This window comes from Notolepis coatsorum (assembly GCF_963971535.1).
Source record: "Notolepis coatsorum genome assembly, chromosome: 11".
Lineage (NCBI taxonomy): Eukaryota > Metazoa > Chordata > Actinopteri > Aulopiformes > Paralepididae > Notolepis > Notolepis coatsorum.
The window spans coordinates 51,938,150-51,961,993 of NC_140175.1; the positions used below are offsets into that span (position 1 = coordinate 51,938,150).

General features: G+C 43.9%; 1 protein-coding gene across 1 annotated transcript in view; it reads right to left on the reverse strand.

Annotated features, from left to right (window-relative positions):
- Positions 1 to 23,844, reverse strand: part of LOC311237121 (anthrax toxin receptor 1-like) — a gene marked incomplete at both ends in the record, with an annotated part of 163,103 nt that overhangs the window by 37,725 nt on the left and 101,534 nt on the right. Inside the window, 3 exons of the mRNA XM_084324927.1 lie at positions 6,552 to 6,593; positions 9,085 to 9,180; positions 18,031 to 18,109. Coding sequence (XP_084181053.1) covers positions 6,552 to 6,593; positions 9,085 to 9,180; positions 18,031 to 18,109 — 217 coding nt within the window. The remainder of the gene's footprint in view (positions 1 to 6,551; positions 6,594 to 9,084; positions 9,181 to 18,030; positions 18,110 to 23,844) is intronic.

The following is a 23,844-nucleotide window of genomic DNA, read 5'->3' on the forward strand; positions in this document are numbered from 1 at the left end:
GGATGACGTCAAGTACCCGATAGTCTTAAACAGCCGACACAAGGTCACAGAGCTGATCATAAAGAAATATGACGAGGATGTGCATCACGCCGGGGCAGAGAGAGTCTTCGCGGAGATCAGACGTCGTTATTGGATACTGCAAGGGAGAGAAGCAGTGCGGCGCTTCCAGCGAACCTGTCTAGACTGTCGTAAGTGGCGAGCGCAGCCCAGTATACCCCGGATGGCTGACCTACCTCCCTGTCGCCTCCGACTCGGCGACAAGCCTTTTCACTCCACCGGTATGGACTGTTTCGGCCCGCGGTATATAAAGAAAGGAAGAGGAACCGAGAAGCGGTGGGGTATTGTATTCAAATGCATGACCACCCGAGCGATGCATATAGAACTCCTTCCAACCATGAGCACAGACTCATTCCTTATGGCCTTCCGAAGATTCACATCGCGGAAAGGCAAACCGTCTATATTATTGTCTGATCACGGGACAAACTTCAAAGGCGGAGAAAGAGAGCTGAGAGAGAGCTTCCAAGCTATGGGCCCAGAACTTAAGACCCACCTCGCTCCATCCCAGATTGACTTCCAGTTTAATCCCCCGAACGCACCTCACTTCGGTGGAACTTGGGAACGAGAAGTACGTTCAATAAAGACAGCCCTGTACGCCGTGCTTGGGGCCCAGACCGTGGCGGAAGAAGTCCTAATGACAGTCCTCACGGAGATCGAGGGAGTATTGAACTCAAAGCCCCTCGGTTACGTCTCAAGTGATGTAGCAGATGTCGACCCAGTCACCCCCAACACACTCTTGATGGGGCGGCTGGACCCCGCGCTACCACAGACAATGTACAGGCCTGAAGAAGCGAACGGCCGAAGAATGTGGAGGTACAGTCAAGTATTGGCTGACAAGTTTTGGAACAGCTTCCTACTCCACTATCTACCGTCTCTACAGACCCGCCAGAAATGGGTGAAAGAGAGAGACAATTTGACAGAAGGAACAGTCGTCATGATTATCGACCAGTCACTACCCCGAGCTATGTGGCTGGCTGGCCGCGTAAGCAAAGTGATCACCGGTGCCGACGGAAAGGTCCGAGCAGCCGAAGTGCTCGTCCAAGGACGGATCTACACCCGACCCGTGGCGAGGCTAATAGAACTGCCAAGGCTCCCCGATACTATCGATGACGACCATGACCCCATGACTTTGTGAACTGCCCGACCCCTCACAACAGACATTGAGTAGTGGACAGTGCGGTTAATCTGTCTCTGCTTAGCTAATTAGGTGGGACTAATTAGGAGGCGGCTGTAACAAAGGATCAGATTAAACCGAATATATATATTTATTGATTGATATATATTGCATAGTATTTGTATATCGTTTGATATCCCTTGTATATTCCTTGTACATATACACGGAATATCCCTTTAGCCCAGACCATAATATTTCATTCTCCTATTGGACAGCGGTCCACAGGCGCCAGAGCCATGCCTCCGGAGTCAGGTTCAAAGTCACCGTCAAGACATGTCTGTGCATGCCCGGCCTTGCCCAGGGATAACGAGACAGAAATGAGGTTGGCACTAGTTTGTTCGCCGTGCATATAAATATGGCGCAGGTGAATACAGAAGTAGAGTTACCTAATAAGTTGAAGCCTCACCCACGATACAACGTGCGGTGAAGTATGGCCTGTTTGGCCCCAAATAGAGCATTGAGACCGCGTGCGAATTAATAACTGAATTGTCAGAGTTTGGCGCTATACCGTCGAGTGCGACATATTTCTATTAAGTCAGTAATAGTCTATTAGTGTATAGTGTATCGTGCGGCTAAAGTTCTACAGTGACCAGCATCACCAACGCTTCCTCGTACCAGCTAGAGTGCTTATCCAGGCTGGGCTGCATTCATGGCGCTTTCACCCGAGGAGACCTAGACGAGAACCGTGTGGACATGTACACTGGATTAATCTACCCGACGACTACATAGCCCTTTGCGGCTGGATTATATTTGCTTTGGTCCTGTGATTTATGGAGCGGAGAATCGCCGACGCCTACACGTGTTGGATTTACCCTGTGAGGAGACCAGTCGAGTCCGCGCCTCAGAGAGCCTGAGGCCGGCTAGCTTTCTTCACTGTGGAGCTACAGTCTACGGAGAACAGCTGTATTCGTCTGTGGATCAAGAGGCTATTGCACCGTCTCCTGTACTTGGAGTCTCCTTAGTCATCGTTGACCAGACTCTCTACTACCGACAGATCCTCTACCCCTGCTGGCTTACAACCAGGGGGACCCTTCCAGTATCTCCCGCTATATATTACTAGTGTACCATAGATATAATTCCCTAAGATTCAGGTTGTATAATTACCTCCTGCGTAACCAGATAATGGACATTCATTATTGATTTGCCTACGCACATTCCTTTGCCTTATAAGCGCATCCAAAGTATAATAAGAGAAGTATATTATGTACCTTTTGCTGCAATAAATACTTGATTATACCTTTGTGTGGAACCGATTCAATGTGGGAAGTGTTCATCATATTTATATATCATGTACTGTATGGCCAGTAATTAAAGTACATAAAGCGGTAGTGGTTTAATGATACCATACTTATCAATACAGTCAGGGAATTGTACCCCTCAGTTACAGCCCCTTTAAAGGATAACTCCACTATTTTGGGAAATTAGCTTATTTAACATCTTCCCTGGAGTTAGACAAGAAGATGCATACCTTTTTTGTCTCTGTGCGTGCATTTTAGCTTTGGGAATAGATGCTCCGTTAGCATAGCTTAGCTTCATCACTGGAAGTGAGGCAGGACAGTAGCCTTACAGTGCCTTACAGTGTATTGCAAGGTCTGACATTGACCAAACTTGATATGCATGACCTTGGTGGGCTCTAGGTCAACTCCTGAAAAGGGGGTCAATGTCAGACTTTGCAATCAAAAGTTAGGGGGCTAATAACCCTTGCCATAATTTCAGTGCGCCCCTAACTTTTGATTGCAAGGTCTGACATTGACCCCCTTTTCAGGAGTTGACCTAGAGCCCACCAAGGTCATGCATATCAAGTTTGGTCAATGTCAGACCTTGCAATACACTGTAAGGCACTGTAAGGCTACTGTCCTGCCTCACTTCCAGTGATGAAGCTAAGCTATGCTAACGGAGCATCTATTCCCAAAGCTAAAATGCACGCACAGAGACAAAAAAGGTATGCATCTTCTTGTCTAACTCCAGGGAAGATGTTAAATAAGCTAATTTCCCAAAATAGTGGAGTTATCTTTTAAGTTTCCATCTACATCAAACTCTTAAAGAATATAATTGTCAATATAATATGTGCACATTTATATGGTAGAATCAAACAAAGAAAGGTTAAATGGGGGATTTAAAGTTGCTGTGATACAGTGGATATGCTATTCAGAAGAAAGCCAGACTCACTGCTGTCTCACTGCACCTTGGCAATCATAAGATTTTTCTCTCAGGTTCTTATCTCTCACACAATTTGGCTTTGAAGGACTTGTATTATAGTTGATAAGTGCTAAACTACTTATAGGCATTAGTAATCACAAGGCCATATTCTTTTGTGTCTTCCCTTGGTGTACTACAGCTCGCTGTCACCCCCTTTCTGCATTCCATTACGTCAATGCACCTCAGATGTTCTGTTATGGCATTTCAGTCAGATGTGACTTTGATGTGTTTTCGTAGCTTTTAACACACATGTAAGCCAATGGAAATGGTGAATCTGCCATCAAAAATACTGGTATGGTCCTTTAATCAAGCAGAATAGAATGCATTGAGCAGCTTCATTTGTATGTATAGCATGTCCCCCATAACAGCAAAACTAAGAGTATCTATTTTATTATAAAGATCAAGAAACACAGCATGATTATTCATTAAAACCCCAGGGCTGCCTCAGGCTTCTGTTCCTTCAACTGTCTGCTTCATTAAAACCCCAGGGCTGCCTCAGGCTTCTGTTCCTTCAACTGTCTGCTTCATTAAAACCCCAGGGCTGCCTCGGGCTTCTGTTCCTTCAACTGGCTGCTTCATTAAAACCCCAGGGCTGCCTCTGGCTTCTGTTCCTTCAACTGTCTGCTTCATTAAAACCCCAGGGCTGCCTCAGGCTTCTGTTCCTTCAACTGTCTGCTTCATTAAAACCCCAGGGCTGCCTCAGGCTTCTGTTCCTTCAACTGTCTGCTTCATTAAAACCCCAGGGCTGGGGAGCTCCAGTAGCTCACCACGTACCTCGAGCGCTATTTCGGCGCCGGGGACAACCGTGCTCGTCACGGATCTGGGGTTTAGCGAGTTCGAATCCCGGACTGCAGCCGTGCCTTTCCCAGAGTGTCTTCCCCCCCATCTGTACCCCTTCAGCCTGTTTCTGTCGGTCATTCTTGACCAGAATAAATGCGATAAACGCTAAAAAGAGCCAGGGGAATGGCCAAAGTTAAAAAAAAAAAAACCCAGGGCTGCCTCAGGCTTCTGTTCCTTCAACTGTCTGCTTCATTAAAACCCCAGGGATGCCTCAGGCTTCTGTTCCTTCAACTGGCTGCTTCATTAAAACCCCAGGGCTGCCTCTGGCTTCTGTTCCTTCAACTGTCTGCTTCATTAAAACCCCAGGGCTGCCTCAGGCTTCTGTTCCTTCAACTGTCTGCTTCATTAAAACCCCAGGGCTGCCTCAGGCTTCTGTTCCTTCAACTGTCTGCTTCATTAAAACCCCAGGGCTGCCTCAGGCTTCTGTTCCTTCAACTGTCTGCTTCATTAAAACCCCAGGGATGCCTCAGGCTTCTGTTCCTTCAACTGTCTGCTTCATTAAAACCCCAGGGCTGCCTCAGGCTTCTGTTCCTTCAACTGTCTGCTTCATTAAAACCCCAGGGCTGCCTCAGGCTTCTGTTCCTTCAACTGTCTGCTTCATTAAAACCCCAGGGCTGCCTCAGGCTTATGTTCCTTCAACTGTCTGCTTCATTAAAACCCCAGGGCTGCCTCAGGCTTATGTTCCTTCAACTGTCTGCTTCATTAAAACCCCAGGGCTGCCTCAGGCTTCTGTTCCTTCAACTCTCTGCTTACGTAGCTGTTGTCAGGGTCAGGGTTAGAATTGCTTACGTAGCTTTTTGGGGTTAGGGTTAGAATTGCTTACATAAGTAAAGTAAGTAAAACTTTATTTATATAGTGCCCTTCTCAGCACGAGTGCACAGAGTGCTTTACAACAGTAATATATAACATCAATAAAATACAGTAAGTGGAAACATTTGAAGAAAAGAATAAAACATTAAAATGAGCTAAAACAACAGAATAGACAACAAAAAACAAATAACAAAAAGGCATGAACAGAAAAACGGCTATAGGTGTTTAAAAGCCTGCCTGTAGAGGTAAGTTTTAGCTGCATTTAAACAATTTGTTTCAGGTTTAGGGGGAGGGCGTTCCAGAGCCTTGGGGCAGTCACCGCAAAAGCTCTGTCCCCTTTTGTTTTAAGCCTGGTCCTGGGCACCACCAGGAGCTCCTGGTCGGATGACCGCAGTGCGCGGCTAGAGGAAAGTGGGTGGATGAGCTCGCAAATGTAGGGGGGGGGGCTTGTCCATGGAGGGCTCTGTAGGCGAACACCAGGACCTTGAAGTTGATCCTGAAATGTACCAGTGCAAGTTGAAGTTGATCCATGGATGTTTTATTTAGGCAGATGAGTCTGGATGAAATAAAGGCACGTACAGACTTTTCCAGTTCATTGTGGGATATGATGGACCGGAATTTAGCAATGTTTCTCAGATGAGATAAACAGGTGCGGGTCAGAGCTTTGACATGTTTGTCCAAGTGCATAGCCTGTTCAAATATAACCCCAATGTTTCTTAAGTGGGGGCGCACATTTCCTTTAAGGGACCCCATGTGCGTGGATACTCTAGAGGCAGTGCTTTCAGATGCTACAATCAGGACTTCGGCTGCGTTTAATTGTAGAAAATTGCTACCCATCCAGTTTTCAATGGCGGACAGACAGTCATGCAGGATGTTTAGTTTCTCCAGATTGTCAGGCTTGAAAGAGACGTATAATTGGATGTCATCCGTGTAGCAGTGGGAGGAGATACCCTTACATTTGCTTATGAGAATGCCTAGGGGTAGCATGTAAAGGGCAAACAGGATTGACACTAGCACAGATCCTTGTGGTAGGCCACATAAGAGGGGTGTGGGGTCTGATTTAAAGGGGCCGACAGCTATGTAGAAGCTTCTCTCCTTAAGGTAGGAGGCAAACCAGTTTAGGGCGATCCCATGAGCCTGTCTAACAGGATACTGTCGTCTACCGCGTCGAACGCTGCACTGAGCTCCAGCAGGACCAGGACAGAACATTCGCCGGAGTCAGAGGACATCATGACACTCTAAGGAGGGCAGTTTCAGTGGAGTGTTTTTTGTTTTTTTGGAAGTTGTCTGAGATGTTATGGTTAATTAGATAGGTGGTGAGCTGGTTTGCCACAACTTTCTCTAACACCTTCGAGATAAAGGGCAGCTTGGATATGGGTCTGTAGTTATTTGGTAGGGAGGGGTCTAAGTTAGGCTTTGTGAGAAGGGGCTGTATGTAGCTGTCGTCAGGGTTAGGGTTAGAATTGCTTACGTAGCTGTCATCAGGGGATGGAGGTGGCGGCTCATGGATGATCTAGGAGGATGGAAATGGAAGAAAGGTATCAGAAAGTCTCACACATAATAATAAATAATAATTATAAATCAAATGTATATAGCGCCTTTCAGGAACACCAAGGTCGCTTCACAATCAAGAGGGCTAGGGACACATGGCTGATGACTGGCCAGACAGTGTCCTGTATTAAAAAAGTCTCTCATACATGGCTGATGACTGGCCAGACAGTGTCCTGTATTAAAAAAGTCTCTCTCATACATGGCTGATGACTGGCCAGACAGTGTCCTGTATTAAAAAGGTCTCTCTCATACATGGCTGATGACTGGCCAGACAGTGTCCTGTATTAAAAAAGTCTCTCTCATACATGGCTGATGACTAGCCAGACAGTGTCCTGTATTCAAAAAGTCTCACACACATGGCTGACTGGCTAGACAGTGGTCCTCATTCTCGAACATGTTCGTAAGTGCCTTTGTAAATATCTTGTAAAAATCCTGAATTTGCATACAGACACGCCAAGCCAGCTCCTTATAAGGTGTATAAGTGAGAGGGTCTGCCGTTGCATCTCTACTGTGTTGATCCTTGTATTCAACAGGTAGCGCGGAGCCGATTTGCGACTGATCACAATTCGATTAGATTAAAATGTATTGTCATCATACAGCACAAGTACAATACAACATCCAACCAGAGTGCAAATGTAATAGTAAAGTGCAATAGTAACATACAATGCACAGGTGATGGAACTGGTAAAAGGCTTCATTTGGGATAAATAGTTGGTGATTGCGTTCAAGTGGATTCTATATAATTGGTTGGAGTGCTGTATACAGACATCGGAATTAAATAATTATAATGATAATAAATACGAGTAAACAATTACGTTTTGCATTTATAGTCATAACTCAATGAGGAATCTGAGCATTACATAGACACTAAGCCGCCTGCCTCACCTGCTGCATCACCCAATCACACAATATAGTGGAATAGACTAAGAATAGATTAACGAATTCCATATAAATCTATAGTTCATTAACGATGCAGCAGCTGATACTGTATACTGTACACACACACTGGCATGTGCGCTCGGTAGTGCGACAGCGATTTGCGACTCCAAATGATAATAATAATCTTTTATATAATCTCCCAAAATTTGATTAGATTTGATTAAAATGTATTGTCATCAGCATAAGTACAATACAACGAAAATAAGTCTGCCCCATCACCTATAACCCCAGCACCCATAACACTATAACACTGGCAACCATAACCCTAAAACACTGGCACCCATAACACCATAACACTGGCACCAATAACACCAGCACCGACAACCCCATCACTCATAATGGAAGTTAGGAATCATAACTCTAGTTTTATGAATATTGGCAACGCATCTTGCTTTGCCTATTGAACTGCTCAGTGTACCAATGGAGCACCGGCTGAACGAACTTCACCAATGCACCTATGACTGACCAGGGCCACACCCCCCTGCTAGTATATAAACAGGGCAGTGGCATGCAAATGCCCTTCTGTAGTTCCTTTCAGGCAAAGAAAACAACAGGGAGTGAAAGCAAGATGCGTTGTCATGATTTATCTATTAACTTTCAATATATTTCATTCTGGCACCGCATCTTGCTTCACCTATTAGACAATAGGGAGAATCTATAGCACATCCCTGATCAGTATACCCCCCCCAAAAAAGAAACTCATGTCCCTGTTAAACCCGGAAGGAATAAGTAAAGTAAGGGCCAGAGTTTATCACTAGCCATACATCCAAACTGACAGAGTGGGAGGGAATGGCTGAGAGAAGAGACAAAAATCCTGCCCTATAGCCTAAAAGAAGAGACAAAGGGTAGGAAATAAGAGTGGCCTATTAGTCAGGTTACAAACAAAATTTAATTAAATGGGATGACTGACAAAGCACTAGGGCTGTCCCCGACTAAGGATTTGGATGGTCGACTAGGATTGGCCAAAAATTGCCGTTAGTCGACAATTGGTCGACTTAAAAAAAAATTATATATATATATATATATATATATATATATATATATATATATATATATATATATATATATATAATATTTACATTTTTTTTATTTATTTTGTTATCATTCCATTTGGGCTGTGGGGGGTGCTTAATGTCTGAAGGAGTCGACTGAAGGCTTCTTGTCCTCTGCAAAAGCATGCAATTGGTCCACTGATGGATACATCTTGATATTTGTCTAGTCTAGTGTGTTCATTAGATGGGTGAAATCCTCTTTCAGTGCCTCTGTGCCTGTTTTCGTAGGCAGTTAGCCTCTGTGTAAACAGAGGCAGTGGACAGAGGAGAGCACAAGCACTCTGAATGGTTCTGATGACAGAAGGTTTGATGTCTCTATCAACCCTCTAACCCCATAAACCTAATGCCCATAACCCAGGTACCCATAACCCCATAAATCTAGTGCCCATAACCCCGGTACCCAAAACCCCATAAACCTAGTCTCCATAACCCCAGTGGTGTACTGTAAGATGGCGGACGTACCACGGTGCAGCAGAGAGGCCAGAACCACCAGAGGAGGATGGCGGTCAGCAGCAGCAGCAGGATGAGCAAGGCCACGGCTACAAAGGTTCCATCAGACTGGAGGGAGAGGAACCACAGTCAGAGACAGCAGTCAGCTAATCTGTAGGGATACACAGATAACCCTTAAAACTTTAAAGGGGCTATGTGCAAGAATTTAGCATAATTTGGATTGAGGACCCTGTACAGTATATACAAATTACCCCATAACCCCACATAGAAATAACGTGGAAGAAGCTAAATAAATGTTACCATGGTAAAAACAAATACCATGTATTACTTGAGTAAGAGCACAATTTCATCCTATTGCTGATAAGATAGGATGACATGGCTGGTACCTACGGCTTCCTCAAGTTGTCTAGTTTCCAATGATGCCTCTATATTTATGCTAGCTTAAAAAGTTAGACCGCATTATTGCTGCTTCCTTGTTACTGTTTTACAGGCCATAAAACAATAACAAGGAATCAACAGTCTGGCTAACATGGTGAAATTTGTTTCATGTTGGATTTATTTATTGTTGATTATTCCACATTATTTGTGTACATGGTCCTCATTCCAACCAAATGGAAATCCTGCACATTAACTCCCCTTAACTTAACATTAAAGCCCCTTAACTCATTCCCGCCAACGAGTTTATTCGTTATTGGGAGCCGACGCTTGAACGCCAACAACGAGTATACTCGTTATTTGATGGTTTTTCCTTTTTTTTCTATATTTGTATTCATTATTCATCCAGGGACCTTGATGTTACCATAGGGAATGAGTCTGAGTTCGCCAAAGTGCAATACCGGCCGCATGCAGCTAGACGGCGGTATCGAGCACCCTTTGCAACCTTGTATCTTGGCCTGTGTAATGGCCAAATGTCTCCCGTTTCACTTTTTCTTGTCGGGCGAATGGAGCGGTTACCTCCAGTTTACAGGTTCCATTGAAGCACGTCAAATATCCCCGATCCATATGTTGTGGTGGGTTATGCCGTGGACTAAATGGACATCGGATGTACCAGATGGCGATCAAACAATTGAAATATTATTTTTGGAATACTCCGGATCACAGGTAAGGACTATCTGACGTACATTTTTGCTTGATCCTGCAATGCTTTTATACCGATTGGGCTGATAAGCGTTTTTAGTGTTCAATACGAATGCTGTTACTACAATCAAATAATCAGAAACGACCCCCCCCCCCTCTTTCATGCATTCATGATGGAACATAATATCTATGATATAGATTTGATTTGCGAATAATAGTGAGCGTGTACAGGCAAGAAACGGCATTGCTTAGAGTAGGATTCACGTATGAGGCTATAACACAGCCTTTCGGGAATTACCCCAGACCACGCTACAACGATACTTATATTCGTATAACACGGGAACATATGGATGGAAACATTTATTCTTTTTCACATATTGAACGATAGATAGGTGATGTCAAATGGGCCATAGTATTGTATCCATAGCTATAATATAGAATATAGTTATAGCCAGGGGTGTAAAGTACTTGAGGAATTGTACTTCGTTACAATACTTAAGTACTGTTTTGGGGGATTTGTACTTTACTCTAGTATTATTAGGTTTGTATACTTTGTACTTTTACTCCATTACATTTCAGAGAAAAAAAACATACTTTTTACTCCTTACATTTAAAATGCAGACCTACAAAGTACAAATCTCGCAGGTCCAACCATTTTAATTAGTATATTTGAATTGTTTATCTGGCCGAACTAACGTTAACGTCATTAATCCTGCAACCGCAGGTAAACAGCCAATCAAATCCCCATCAATGGAAAATGAACCCGCCCATACCCATGCTGATTGGTCCTTCTGCAAGACTAGAAAGCGGGGATCTTTGATTAAACACCTGTTATCAGTTGCCATCATTCAAAAACCTGATAAATGGTTTGCGACCAAGCACTAACGTCATTACGAGGCCCACTGTCCGCTCGAAGATCAGCAAAGCTGCTCAAACCATGAAAGACAAAGTCACTGCTGCTATGAGTGAAGTTGAATGGATCGCGACAACAACAGATTGCTGGACAGCCCGACGAAGAAGTTTCATTGGGGTAACCGCTCACTGGATCGACACTGAAAGCTTTGAAAGGCATTCTGCTGCACTTGCCTGCAGAAGACTGAAGGGCTCCCATACTTTCAATGTTTTGGTCAGTGCCTTAAACGACATTCACTTGGAGTACAAAATCCACATTATGCTATTATTCAGGATACACCATTCTGTTTTTAATATTGTCATATTATTCAGGATACTACAGTATTCTGTCTTTAATATTGTCATATTATTCATGGTGTGATGTGAATGCCATCCATGTTAGTTTACCTTCAATGGAGAAGTGCATTAAATAATTTTAATGCAAAAAAGTGTCCTCTGTTCTTTCATTTCAGCATTGTCTATCGCAGAACACATTCCATTGTGGGCCGAGTGTATGCTTGGTTTCATTCCAGCCTTGCCTAAACACCAGCTGATGATTTCACTAATTGGCTCACATCTTCAACTAACTCACCTGGTGCAATGTATAGTTAAAATGAAAACTTGGCCCATGATGGAATGAGTTTGAGACCCCTGGTCTATCCCTTTAAAAATAAATGTACTTTTACTTTTTAGTACTTAAGTACATTTAAAAGTAAGACTTTTTTACTTTTACTCAAGTGTGTTTTTAGCCAGATACTTTGACTTTTACTTGAGTCAGATTTTGAGACAGTACCCATACTTTCACTTAAGTACAATTTCTGGGTACTTTTTACACCCCTGGTTATAGCTCTACAAACAAGGTGACGCACTCCTATCTTTTAAAGCGTGGCAGTGCTATGACGGGCTCCATCTAATTCCCGGCGGTCAATAAGTTAAACCTGCACTATGTAACTTTTTCATGGAAAAATATCACTTTAGCAAACAAAATCATGGGGTTGGGCTGAACAATAGAACAGCCACCTACCAGCAATGTATGAAACCCATTTGAATTGCCTACAAGCCCTACTACATTTTTAAAGGGGAACTATCTTACTATTTCTTTCACTATTTGGGCAATTTTACACAATTCCTGTGAGTCTATGGAACACATCTGTACGTTTTTTTTTCTCCAAAAAATTCATTGTTTTGTATATCTAATCAAGTACTCTAGAGCAGAATTTTCTGCACTTCCAGATTCCAAGCTGTTTTTGGCAGGGCTCCGCCCATACTCGGAATGCGCTTTGAGTGACAGTCACCCACAGTCTACACTGGCAGATAACTTTGGGGGGAGTGAGAGAGATAGAGACATAGAGGGACTAATTAATTTCGCCGCGGGGGGCATAATCCCACGGGACAATGCATTGGTAACTTGTTTCAAATGACAATATATACCCCTGTGAATATTATTGCACGGATCGGAATGCGCGTGGGAGCGTGCGCTATTTTGCAACAGGTTGATGTGACGCGAGTGCTGATACGAGAGAGTGATAGAGAGAACAAGCAAGCGAGAGAGAGAGGGAGAGATAGAGAGGGAGAGAGAGAGAGGGAGAGACAGATAGAGAGAGGGAGAGAGAGATAGAGAGGGAGAGAGAGAGAAGAGAGAACGTTCCGAGAGTATATGCGCCAATAATAACGAGTTGAGTTCTAACAAAGAAAGTATTACATGCTGGGTAGGCTGATAGAGTGTATGAGCGTTCACGCAAGGGGATACCTTTCCGAGGAGGAGTCGGATTCTGGCAGGGAGTCTGAATTCGGCACAACACCTGTTTGACTATAGTATTTTTATGATTTACCAGAAGTGCTGAGTCCAATGTAGTCTGGTGAAAACGCACGTTATCATCCATAAGTGTGATTGTTTTGTCCTCTTCTAATATTCTCCACAAGTCGCGATCGCCATAGCTCACAAACTTGGCCCATTGCTGGCGGATCAAGACATCATCAGGAAATGAATGCAAGGACGTATTCGCTGCTTGGCAGTCAGGAACAGCACAACATATCTTGCCCGTTTTGCTCATAACGTTTTTAAATGCTAACCCAATGCTAACTCACTGTTAAACTTCAATTCCACGCATTTGCTTGCGTACTGCAATAAATAATGGTTGAGTGAGGGCGGTTGCTACAACCATAGCGGGGGTGTTAGGTATGCAGATCAGAATTCTTACACGTCAGAGGTACGCGTAAATTCAGAATGGCTTAGTTTAGTGGGAGAGGATCTTGTGACATCTGAACTGGAGGAATACGCCAAAATGAGAATTAGAGACATAGACAGTGTTGGTACAACCCCACATTGCTAGAAAACAATGCAAACCCCTGGAAAAGGCCATTTATAAGATAGTTCCCCTTTAAGCGAATATTTGACAGTGTCTCAGATCATGTCCTAGAAATAATAAATAGACCTCTTCTAACTGGCATCTTCCCAGACACATTCAAAATGGCTGTTATAAAACCCTTACAAAACAAAAAAAACCTGGACAGTAACTGACTAGCTATAGGCCAATAAAAAAGATCCCCTTCATCAGCAAAATACTTGTTTGTAAATTTGTCTCAGTCCAAATAAATATTTTTCTCAAAGAAAACAGTATCCTGGAAGAATTTCAATCAGGCTTCAGAGCATGCCACACCAAAATGATCCGTTACCTCAGATTAAACTCTGATGCTAACAAGGTCTCAATTCTCATCCTGCTTTCGATACAATTGACCATACTATCCTAATTAATAGGTTGGAAAAGTTAGTGGGTCTCTTTGACTGTGTTCATAACATATATATGTATCTGAGACACATGACATGTCCTTTGGAGTTCCACAGGGGAGCTGCCTCGGTCCTATTGTTCTCCCTGGCCTATATGCTACCACACCGCTACGCAGATGACACACAACTATACATCTCCGCTGAACCAAATGACACTACAGCCATAGATTATATTACTGCCTGTCTCTTAGCAATAAATAAATGGATGAACAATAACTTCCTAAAATTAAACAAAGACAAAACTGAAATTCTACTAGTCGGCCCTGGAACAAAAAGAGAAATGCTACTGAAAAACATGGGAAAGCATACTCCTTGGATTAAACCTGAAGTTAAAAGTCTTGGTGTCATCATAGACTCAAATTTAAACTTTTTAAGTCACACATTAACGAGGTAACAAAAACGTCATTCTTCCATCTTAGAAATATAGCCAATAATAACCAGACCAATCCATCAGGGATACTCTGCTAGTCACCGTCCTCTGACCTGCCCTCGCGGAGCAACACGTCTGGGACGTGGCACCACTATAATATACCACCTGTATTCAGACTAAACTATCAGCCAAAGGGGACTCACCCCCCGGTCAAGGGAGATATTAGGCTTACTAATAATAATAATAATAGCTTCATTTTATATAGCGCCTTTCAAAAGACCCAAGGTCGCTTTACATAGGGGGGGAAATAACAAAAGTAACAAACATAGTGGACAGACACAACATAAAAAGTGAGAAATTAGGGGTTAAAGGTCAAGTTGAAGAGGTGGGTTTTGAGCAGTTTTTTGAATGAGTCCAGAGTTGGGGCATTGCGGAGTTCTGCAGGGAGGGAGTTCCAGAGGGTGGGAGCTGCCACACTGAAAGCTCTGTCCCCGAAGGTCCACAGTCTGGTTCGGGGGATGGAGAGCTGACCAGTGTCCGTGGATCGCAGGGACCGTGACTGAGTGTAGGGGTGGAGGAGGTCAGTGAGGTACTGAGGTGCCAGAGCGTGGAGGGATTTGTAGGTGAGCACGAGGGTTTTGTAGGTGATGCAGGATTTGATGGGGAGCCAGTGGAGGTGGATGAGGGTGGGGGTGATGTGCTGCCAGGGTTTGGTGCGGGTTAGAACTCCATAAACTGCAAATGGTCCAAAATTCAGCCGCCCGCCTCCTCACTAACACCCGGTTCCGCGAACACATCACTCCTGTCCTCCACTTCCTCCACTGGCTCCCGATCAAACACCGCATCAACTTTAAAACACTATTCCTCACCTTCAAAGCCCTCCACAGCCTGGCCCCCCCCTACCTGACTGATCTCCTTCTTCCCTACCGCCCCACCCGTTCCCTCCGGTCCTCCTCCACTGCCTCCCTCACTGTCCCGACATCCAAGCTTAAAAACTTCGGAGATCGGGCCTTCTCTCGCACCCCGACTCTGGAACTCCCTCCCCCAGTCCATCAGAGACTCCCCTACACTCTCCACCTTCAAAGCTCGCCTCAAAACCCACCTGTTCTCCCTTGCCTTCAACCCCCCCACCCTTAAACCCCCCCCACCCCTCCAACCTGATTGATGTCTGTCTCCAGTCTTTTTTGTGCTATCAGGCTGTCTCCCCTGTTCCCCCCATGGTCTCATGTTCCTTTTGTTTTTGTTTCTTTGTTGTTTTTGTTTTTGTTTCTTTGCTTTTGTTTCTTTGTTTGTACTCCTGCTCCCGACTACTGTCAGCGACTTCGGGTTATTGAGAAGCGCTATATAAATTAAATTAATTATTATTATTATTATTTAGAACTGAATTTTGAACATACCGGAGCCTGTCCAGGGTTTTGCTTGGGACCCCGGACAGGACCCCGTTGCAGTAGTCCAGGCGGGAGGTGACGAAGGCATGGATGAGGGTCTCAGCTGTGGAGTCGGAAAGTGATGGTCGGAGTCTGGAGATATTTCTGAGATGGAAGAAGGCGGATTTGGTGACGGAACTGACATGGGCTTGGTAGGAAAGGGTAGAGTCCAGGGCCCTCATTCATCAACGTGTGCGTAGAACATGTTCTATTTCCACACGTAAGCACAGAATTTAGAATGAGTGTACGCACAGGAAAATCGGGATTCACCACACGTGCGTACGCAGGTTCTACGCACACCTGTCATGATGAATATGACTTTGATCCTACGTTTGAGCTCGTGCACTGTTTTAAGTATTTGCATACCAGAACCGCCCCGATTAACCATATACGGTAATGGTATACCCCCATGAAATGTGGAAAAATGGACTAAGCCGAGGGAAGCGTGTTATGAGAACGGTGATGTCGGATATGATATCTATTAACCATTGCTGCCTAGGCAGCGCAAACACTAATAAAGACCGCGCTGGAATATGACTGCCTTTTCCCGTGTTGTTTGATTAATACCCAGGGATTAAAGTTCTCCTCAATTTTATTCCAAATCGCGATGGATCTTCCGTCAATTTTCTACCTGCTGCATGTGATTTCTAGAGGCATACTACAATCTATTTTGATGTCAGTATTGGGTAGCCTATATAAACAATAATACGAGAGCATATACAAGAACAATGAATCTCACTGCATGTATGATGTAGCCTGCCTTTCAATACATGAACTTGAATTCCATCATGTTTGTGTGCGGGACTCACAAGGCTGTTGTCACAATGGGTGGTACCGGTACAGTAATAATAACAGTCCACACAATATCACGATGGACCATGCCATAGCCTATGTTCTATTAGGACATGATCTGTGATGACAAATGTTCTAGAATGTTTGATTAAGATATCATACTCTGACAGCATGCCTATGATCAACAAAAACGCGAACTTGAATCCCATCATATACATAGTCTGTCCACTATCTGGTGTCATTGCAATGCGTTTTCTATTCTTTCTTATGCAGTAAAAAGGGGGAAGAACACTATATCGTGGGTGTTCATATGACTCTGCTTACAGCTTCGAAACTCCACTTGTTTCGTTTAACGTAAAGCCTTTTAAATAGTTCTGTATGAACCGTAATTCATTATAGTTCATTGTAAAATAGCAACAGTAGTGTAATTATGGTCAAAACCCTATAAATAGCATTTGGAATAATAGATCTTTCTCTCAGAATGAATGCAGCATGGTTTATATAGCGTTATCGGAATATACGGGGTGTAGGCTACTGACTGACTGCGCTCCGCCAGTGTTGAAACTGATGCACAGAAGCTCATTTCCTTGTTGTAATAATATATTCTACCACTGGGCGTCAGCTAAGTGTGCTCAGAGCTGTGCGTAGACATAAGCACAAAGTCAAGTTCAAGTTGAAATTGATGAATCCCACTCTTTGCTTAGAAATGATCGTACGCACAGGGTAAGCACAAATCTGTGCGTAAGACACGTTGATGAATGAGGGCCCAGGATAACGCCCAGGTTGCGGACCTTTGGGGAAGGGCAGATGGAGCAGCCGTCTATGTCGAGGGTGAGATCCCCAACCTTCCGGAGCAGGGCCTTGGGTGCCACAACCATGAGCTCAGTTTTATTGTTGTTGAGTTTGAGAAGGTTAGATGACATCCAGGTTTCTATTTCATGAAGGCAGTTGACAAGGGAGCGTGGGGGGAGCTGGGTGGATGGTTTGGTGGAGAGGTAGAGTTGTGTGTCATCTGCGTAGGAGTGGAAGCTGAGGCCAAGGTGGCGGATGATCTGACCAAGGAGGAGCAAGCTTCAGGCCAAGATAATATTAGGCTTCGGGCCAACATACTATTATGCTTAATAGGCTTCAGGTCAAGGGAGATATTAGCTTACTAGGCTTCAGGTCAAGTGAGATATTGGGCTAAAAAAAAAAAAAAAAAAAAAAATTTTTTATATATATATCTAACGCTAACTAACCTTACTGTCAGGCACTTGTCCTAATAAACTAACCTACACTGTAGCACTCAACACTTTGATGAACATTGTTACTCAGCTGATAGAGTTGTGCCCTTCCTGATGACTTGTCGTACAGAACTTGTAAGTCGCTTTGGATAAAAGCGTAAATGACTAAATGTAAATGTAAATGTAGGTTTCAGGTCAAGTGAGATATTGGGCTTACTAGGCTTCAGGCCAAGGGATATATTAGGCTTACTAGGTTTTAGGCCAGGGGAGATATTAGGCTTACTAGGCTTCAGGACAAGCAAACAATTAGGCTTACTAGGCTTCAGACAAGGCCAATGTGTTACACTGATAACAGTAGACCGCTATCCATCAGTTTTCCAGAGCACTTACACAGGTGACGGTAGTGATGGTGACGGAGCTGGAGATGAAGCTCAGACCGTTGTTCATACTGACATGGAGAGTAGCCAACCTGCAGAGAGAGAGGGACAGAGAGTGGGGGGGAGGGGATAGAGAGAGGGGGGGCGGGGGGCAGAGAGAGCGAGAGTTATCATCAACTCCAATATGACTTTCACTGGAGCATTTCCTGGTTGTGGGTGAAAATGGACAAAATGCCCAATAGCGAACATATAAATTAAATAAATACTTAACCTATGAACATAATATTGTTCTGACAGCACAGTATTTATGTAATTAAGCTATTGTAATTAACATTGTAATTAAGAGATGTAATTAAGAAGACGAGACCTTCTCATAGCAGGTGGTCATAATACGTTTTGAAAATATGAAATTATTATTTGACATTAGTTTTGTGGCTAACTATTGAGAACTGTTGGTTTCCAGTATTATTAAGATTAAACTGGACTTTGAAGAAGTCTTTATTCATTTCACACATTGACAATGTCGTCATGCAGTGACACACACATGCGATGGGCGGCACACACAGATACACACACATGCAATTTTTCTTTTCTTTTTGGGTCGCAGATGAAATGTTCCTCTCTGCATTTGACCCATCCCGTCGTCCTTCCCCCCAAGGGCAGCCGGGAGTGTGGTGGGCTGTGGTGTGGGGCCGCGCCCGGGGACCAATCCAAGTGCTCCTGTCGGTCTCCCTCAGGGACGCGACAGTGTTAGCGATCTGTTCTGCATGTTTTTCCATTGGGTTTATCTTATCGGGAGGGGAAACCCTTGCGAGCACAGGGAGAAACTGCGAACTGCACACAGAAAGGCCCAGGAGATATCCCACCTGGGTAACTGGCAACGCGGCAACCTGGTCCCCAAGCGGGAATCGAACCCTGGACCTTCTAGCTGTGAGGCGACAGTGTTAACCACTACACCACCGTGCCGCCCATGAAGTATGAGGAACAGCATGGGTTGTGCTAAGAAAGGACTGATGGACATAGTAGGAAACAGGACTATGGTTCCAAAATTATGAACTATCTCTTTAAATTGATACTGACCTGGAGACAGAGAGAGGGGTAGATGGAGGTAGAGAGAAAGAGAAAGGGAGGTAAAGAGCGAGAGAGAGAGAGAGAGAGAGAGAGAGACTGTTTTATCACTGGCTTTGGCAATGCAAATGTATGTTTCCCATGTCAATAAAGCCCCTTTGAATGACATTTTATTTAATTGAGAGAGAGAAGGTAGAGAAGTAGATACGAGGTAGAGAGAAAGGGAGGTAGAGAGATAGAAGGTGGATATGAGGTAGAGAGAGAAGGTAGAGAGAGAGAGAGAGAGAAGCTAGATAGGAGGTGTGATGTATTAGGTTCGAGTTTGAACCTATTTGATTGTCGTAGTTATTGTGATGTTGCACCAGGAAGGCGACACACGAGTTGTAACGTGACAGATACGTAAGCGGCATGCATGGATGCAGATATATACGAACGAGTCAATAAATGGATGTTATTGAACCTCGGGTCAAGCCTCGTCAATATAAGGAGGTAGACAGAAATGGAGGTAGAGCGAGAGAAGGTAGAGAGGTAGATAGGAGGTAGAGAGAAATAGAGGTAGAAAGAGAAGATAGAGAGGTAAATATGAGGTAGTGAGAAAGGGAGGTAGAGAGAGGTGGATAGGAGGTCGAGAGAAGGTAGAGAGAGATATATATATAGAGAGAGAGAAGCTAGATAGGAGGTAGAGAGAAATGGAGGTAGAGAGAGAAAAGGTAGAGAGGTAGAAATAGAAGATATATAGAGAGAGATGGTAGAGGTAGATAGCACGTTGAGAGAAATAGAGGCAAATAGGAGGTAGATAAGATAGAGAGGTAAATATGAGGTAGAGAGAAAGGGAGGTAGAGAGAGAGAAGGTAGATAGGAGGTAGAGAGAGAAGGTAGAGATGTAGATAGGAAGTAGAGATAAAGGGAGGTAGAGAGAGAAGGTAGAGAGCTAGATAGGAGGTAGAGAGAGAGAAGGTAGAGAGGTAGATAGGAGGTAGAGAGAGAAGGTAGAGAGCAGGGCCGCCTGGGAGAAATGCGAGGCCCTGTGCGAGATTTAAACGTGAGCTGCAAATAGAGTGGCCAGGTACTGACGCTAGCTCGACAGAACGTTAGCTACGACAGCTAGCCGGCCCGCTTGGCTCAATATAACGTTAGCTACGACAGCTAGCCGGCCCGCTTGGCTCAATATAACGTTAGTGTGAAGTGCCACAGAACAAGTGACACTTTTTGACAATGACATCCTGAGTCGTTCCAATATAGCCGTATATACCTATTTTTCACATGTAATTATATGCTTCATTATTCAATTATTCAATTGACGATGGACAATGACCTCCCAGGATGACAGAGTGGGTGTGAAGTGCCACAGAACAAGTGACACGTTTGGAAATTGACATCCTGATTCGTTCCAATATAGCCGTATATACCTTTATGAACTTTAAAAAGAAGGACTGTTGCCATTATGTGATTATCAAGTGTATACTGTGTATAATGTGTATACTGGTCATTGGTCATGGTATACTGTGTATGATGTGTACTGGTCATTGTAGTATATCAAATATACTATATGACCAGTATATTCTTTTATGGACCTTAAAAAATGAAACTGAGCCTTTAATGTCTCCATAGAAGGGGCCTGTTCTTCACAGTTCTTCACAGACAACAGGCAAAAGGGAGTCAACCTGCGGAATGTGGGCCTCAGCAGAGGAGAGAGAGGAGAGAGACAGAGACAGAGAGAGAGAGAGAGAGACATAGTGTGAGAGAGAGACACACACACACGCACACACACACAGAGATATAGACAGAGAGACAGACAGAGATGGAGAGAAGGAAAGAGACATAGTGTGAGAGAGAGACACACACACACACAGAGATAGAGATGGAGAGAGAGAGACATAGTGTGAGAGAGAGACACACACACACACAGAGACAGAGAGAGAGAGAGAGAGACATAGTGTGAGAGAGAGACACGCACACACACACAGAGATATAGACAGAGAGACAGACAGAGATGGAGAGAAGGAAAGAGACATAGTGTGAGAGAGAGACACACACACACACAGAGATAGAGATGGAGAGAGAGAGACATAGTGTGAGAGAGAGACACACACACACGCACACACACACACAGAGATATAGACAGAGAGACAGACAGAGATGGAGAGAAGGAAAGAGACATAGACAAAGAGAGAGAGACCGAATAGTTGTATGGTATTAGGTAGAACAGGGAATGGAACCCTATACCAGTATCGTATGTGTGAAGTGCCACAGATAGCTTTATGCTGGCTTTACTTATAAAAAATGGAAATGAGCCTTTAATATCTGCAGAAAAGGTGCCCGGTGTCTGTGAAAAGGGAGGCAACCTGGGGAATGTGGGCCTCAGCAGAGGAGAAAGAGCTGTAAAATGTTAACCCTTTCAGACGGGAAGGGGATTAAAGGTTGCGGGTTGAAAAACAGGGAGTCCTGAATCTATAGAGGGAAATCTTAAAAAACTATATAACAATTAAATGTTTAATGTGTACAGTAAAAGTTTTCATAAATGGCATGCTTATAATTAACTGTCATTAGAGAATAATACTAAAAGAATGATGTGTAAAAACTGTTTTCTGGAGGAGATCTTTTAGGAAGCTTGATAAGAAATCCTAGGAATGGCTTCGTGCCCGGTACCATGTCACGTGATCCCCACAGACAAAGCAGTTGTCTGTTCTGAAGGAATAAGGGACTTTCTGTTACTTAAAACCACTAGGTAACGAGAAGTAACGTTAGTACCAAGAAGGAGGAGCTCATACGAATTACGTATTGTACTCTGGTTTGCTAAACAAAAATGACATCCCTGTGACTTCACTGTGTTTAGACCAATCGGAAATATGGTACAATGTGGATATAAAAGGGACGGTTGCCCTTTCAAGGGCCAGACTTTTTTGAGAGATTTTGAGGAGATGACTGAAACCTGATATATTGTAAGCTGAAACTTTTGTACTTATAAAAATTAAACTGAACCTTTAATGTAACCTTCTACTTTTAAAAAATAAAAACAATCTTCTTTTGGAAACAACGTTTGCTTCTATTCTACCCGAAACGACGGCCGGGTAAGCATTGAAATGTGTTCTGCATTTGTAACTTCACCCCATGCATTTTTGATTAATGATGTAAAAACTTTAGAAGTGGGGCTTTATCCATACGGAGGCCTAAAGAGAAATATGTCAACCACGCGGTCCCGCTTTGCGTTTTGATTTATGATGTAAAAAACCTCCTGAGTGTGGCTTTCCCCAGACGGAGTAGAAGGAGACATATGATTATGCATTAAGGCAAAATAGAATAAGTGGCTTTATCCCTAGCTATAATGGGATTATCAAGTAAAGCCATATAGTGATAATACGTGTACTGTATAATGGGATTATCAAGTAAAGCCATACAGTGATAATACGTGTAACGGATAAGGGAAATGGACCTCATCTGAATAAAGAGAGTCCTTCCCAGTGCAAATAAAATAAAAGATTCCGCAACTTCAATCACTCGACCTAAGGTCGATGACTGACGGGGGTCGGAACGGTGCATTCGCTATCTCTTGTCGGTCAGTAGTAACAACAACATTTTGTAGACTCGTTCGGTTCTGCATGTCAACCACTTCGCAGGACGCTGTTTGATGTCAAGATGAGCAGACCAATGAGTTATGAAGTTATCGATCTGACCTAAGACCTAGCGTGGGCATTTAACATGGCGTCCCTGGCGATGTGCATTTATACTAACCAAAATAGGTGCTAAACGGCCGAAGAAGACAGGACTACTGTCAAAAGCCTCTGGAGTAAAATTAAATTACAGATTTGGCAAAAATTTAAGTAGAAAGCTCTACTGGCGACTCGAGTGGAAGGCTCTACTCGGGGATATCACAAATGAATAGAAAGCTCTATCTTGGTGATTAAAGCAACGTTTACTCACAACTAAAGGGTAACATAATGTTTATAGAGCTCTGGGGGGAGTTACAAGTGCAACATAATTTCGTGCTTTGCCCACAGGAAGCGAACTGGCCCTACCCAAGACGAGAGCCAACTACCCAAAGATACTGTTTGTGAGGAGGGGAGAATGTATGTGAAGCGAAGTCAAAACGACCGTTCACAGAAAGGCGAACTGGATGGCTCCCCTAGCCCAAAGATACTGTTTGTAAGGAGGGGAGATTGTATGTGAAGCGAAGTCAAAACGACCGTTCACAGAAAGGCGAACTGGATGGCTCCCCTAGCCCAAAGATACTGTTTGTAAGGAGGGGAGATTGTATGTGAATCGAAGTCAAAACGACCGTTCACAGAAAGGCGAACTGGATGGCTCCCCTAGCCCAAAGATACTGTTTGTAAGGAGGGGAGATTGTATGTGAAGCGAAGTCAAAACGACCGTTCACAGAAAGGCGAACTGGATGGCTCCCCTAGCCCAAAGATACTGTTTGTAAGGAGGGGAGATTGTATGTGAAGCGAAGTCAAAACGACCGTTCACAGAAAGGCGAACTGGATGGCTCCCCTAGCCCAAAGATACTGTTTGTAAGGAGGGGAGATTGTATGTGAAGCGAAGTCAAAACGACCGTTCACAGAAAGGCGAACTGGATGGCTCCCCTAGCCCAAAGATACTGTATGTGAGGAGGGGAGACTGTATGTGAGGAGAAGCCAAAACGGCCGTTCACAGGACTGCAAGCTAACTAGCTCACCATCGGCTAACAAGCCAGAGCTAGCTCAGGAGGAGCTAGCACAACCAACGCTAGCTCAGGAGGAGCTAGCCCAGGAGATGCTAG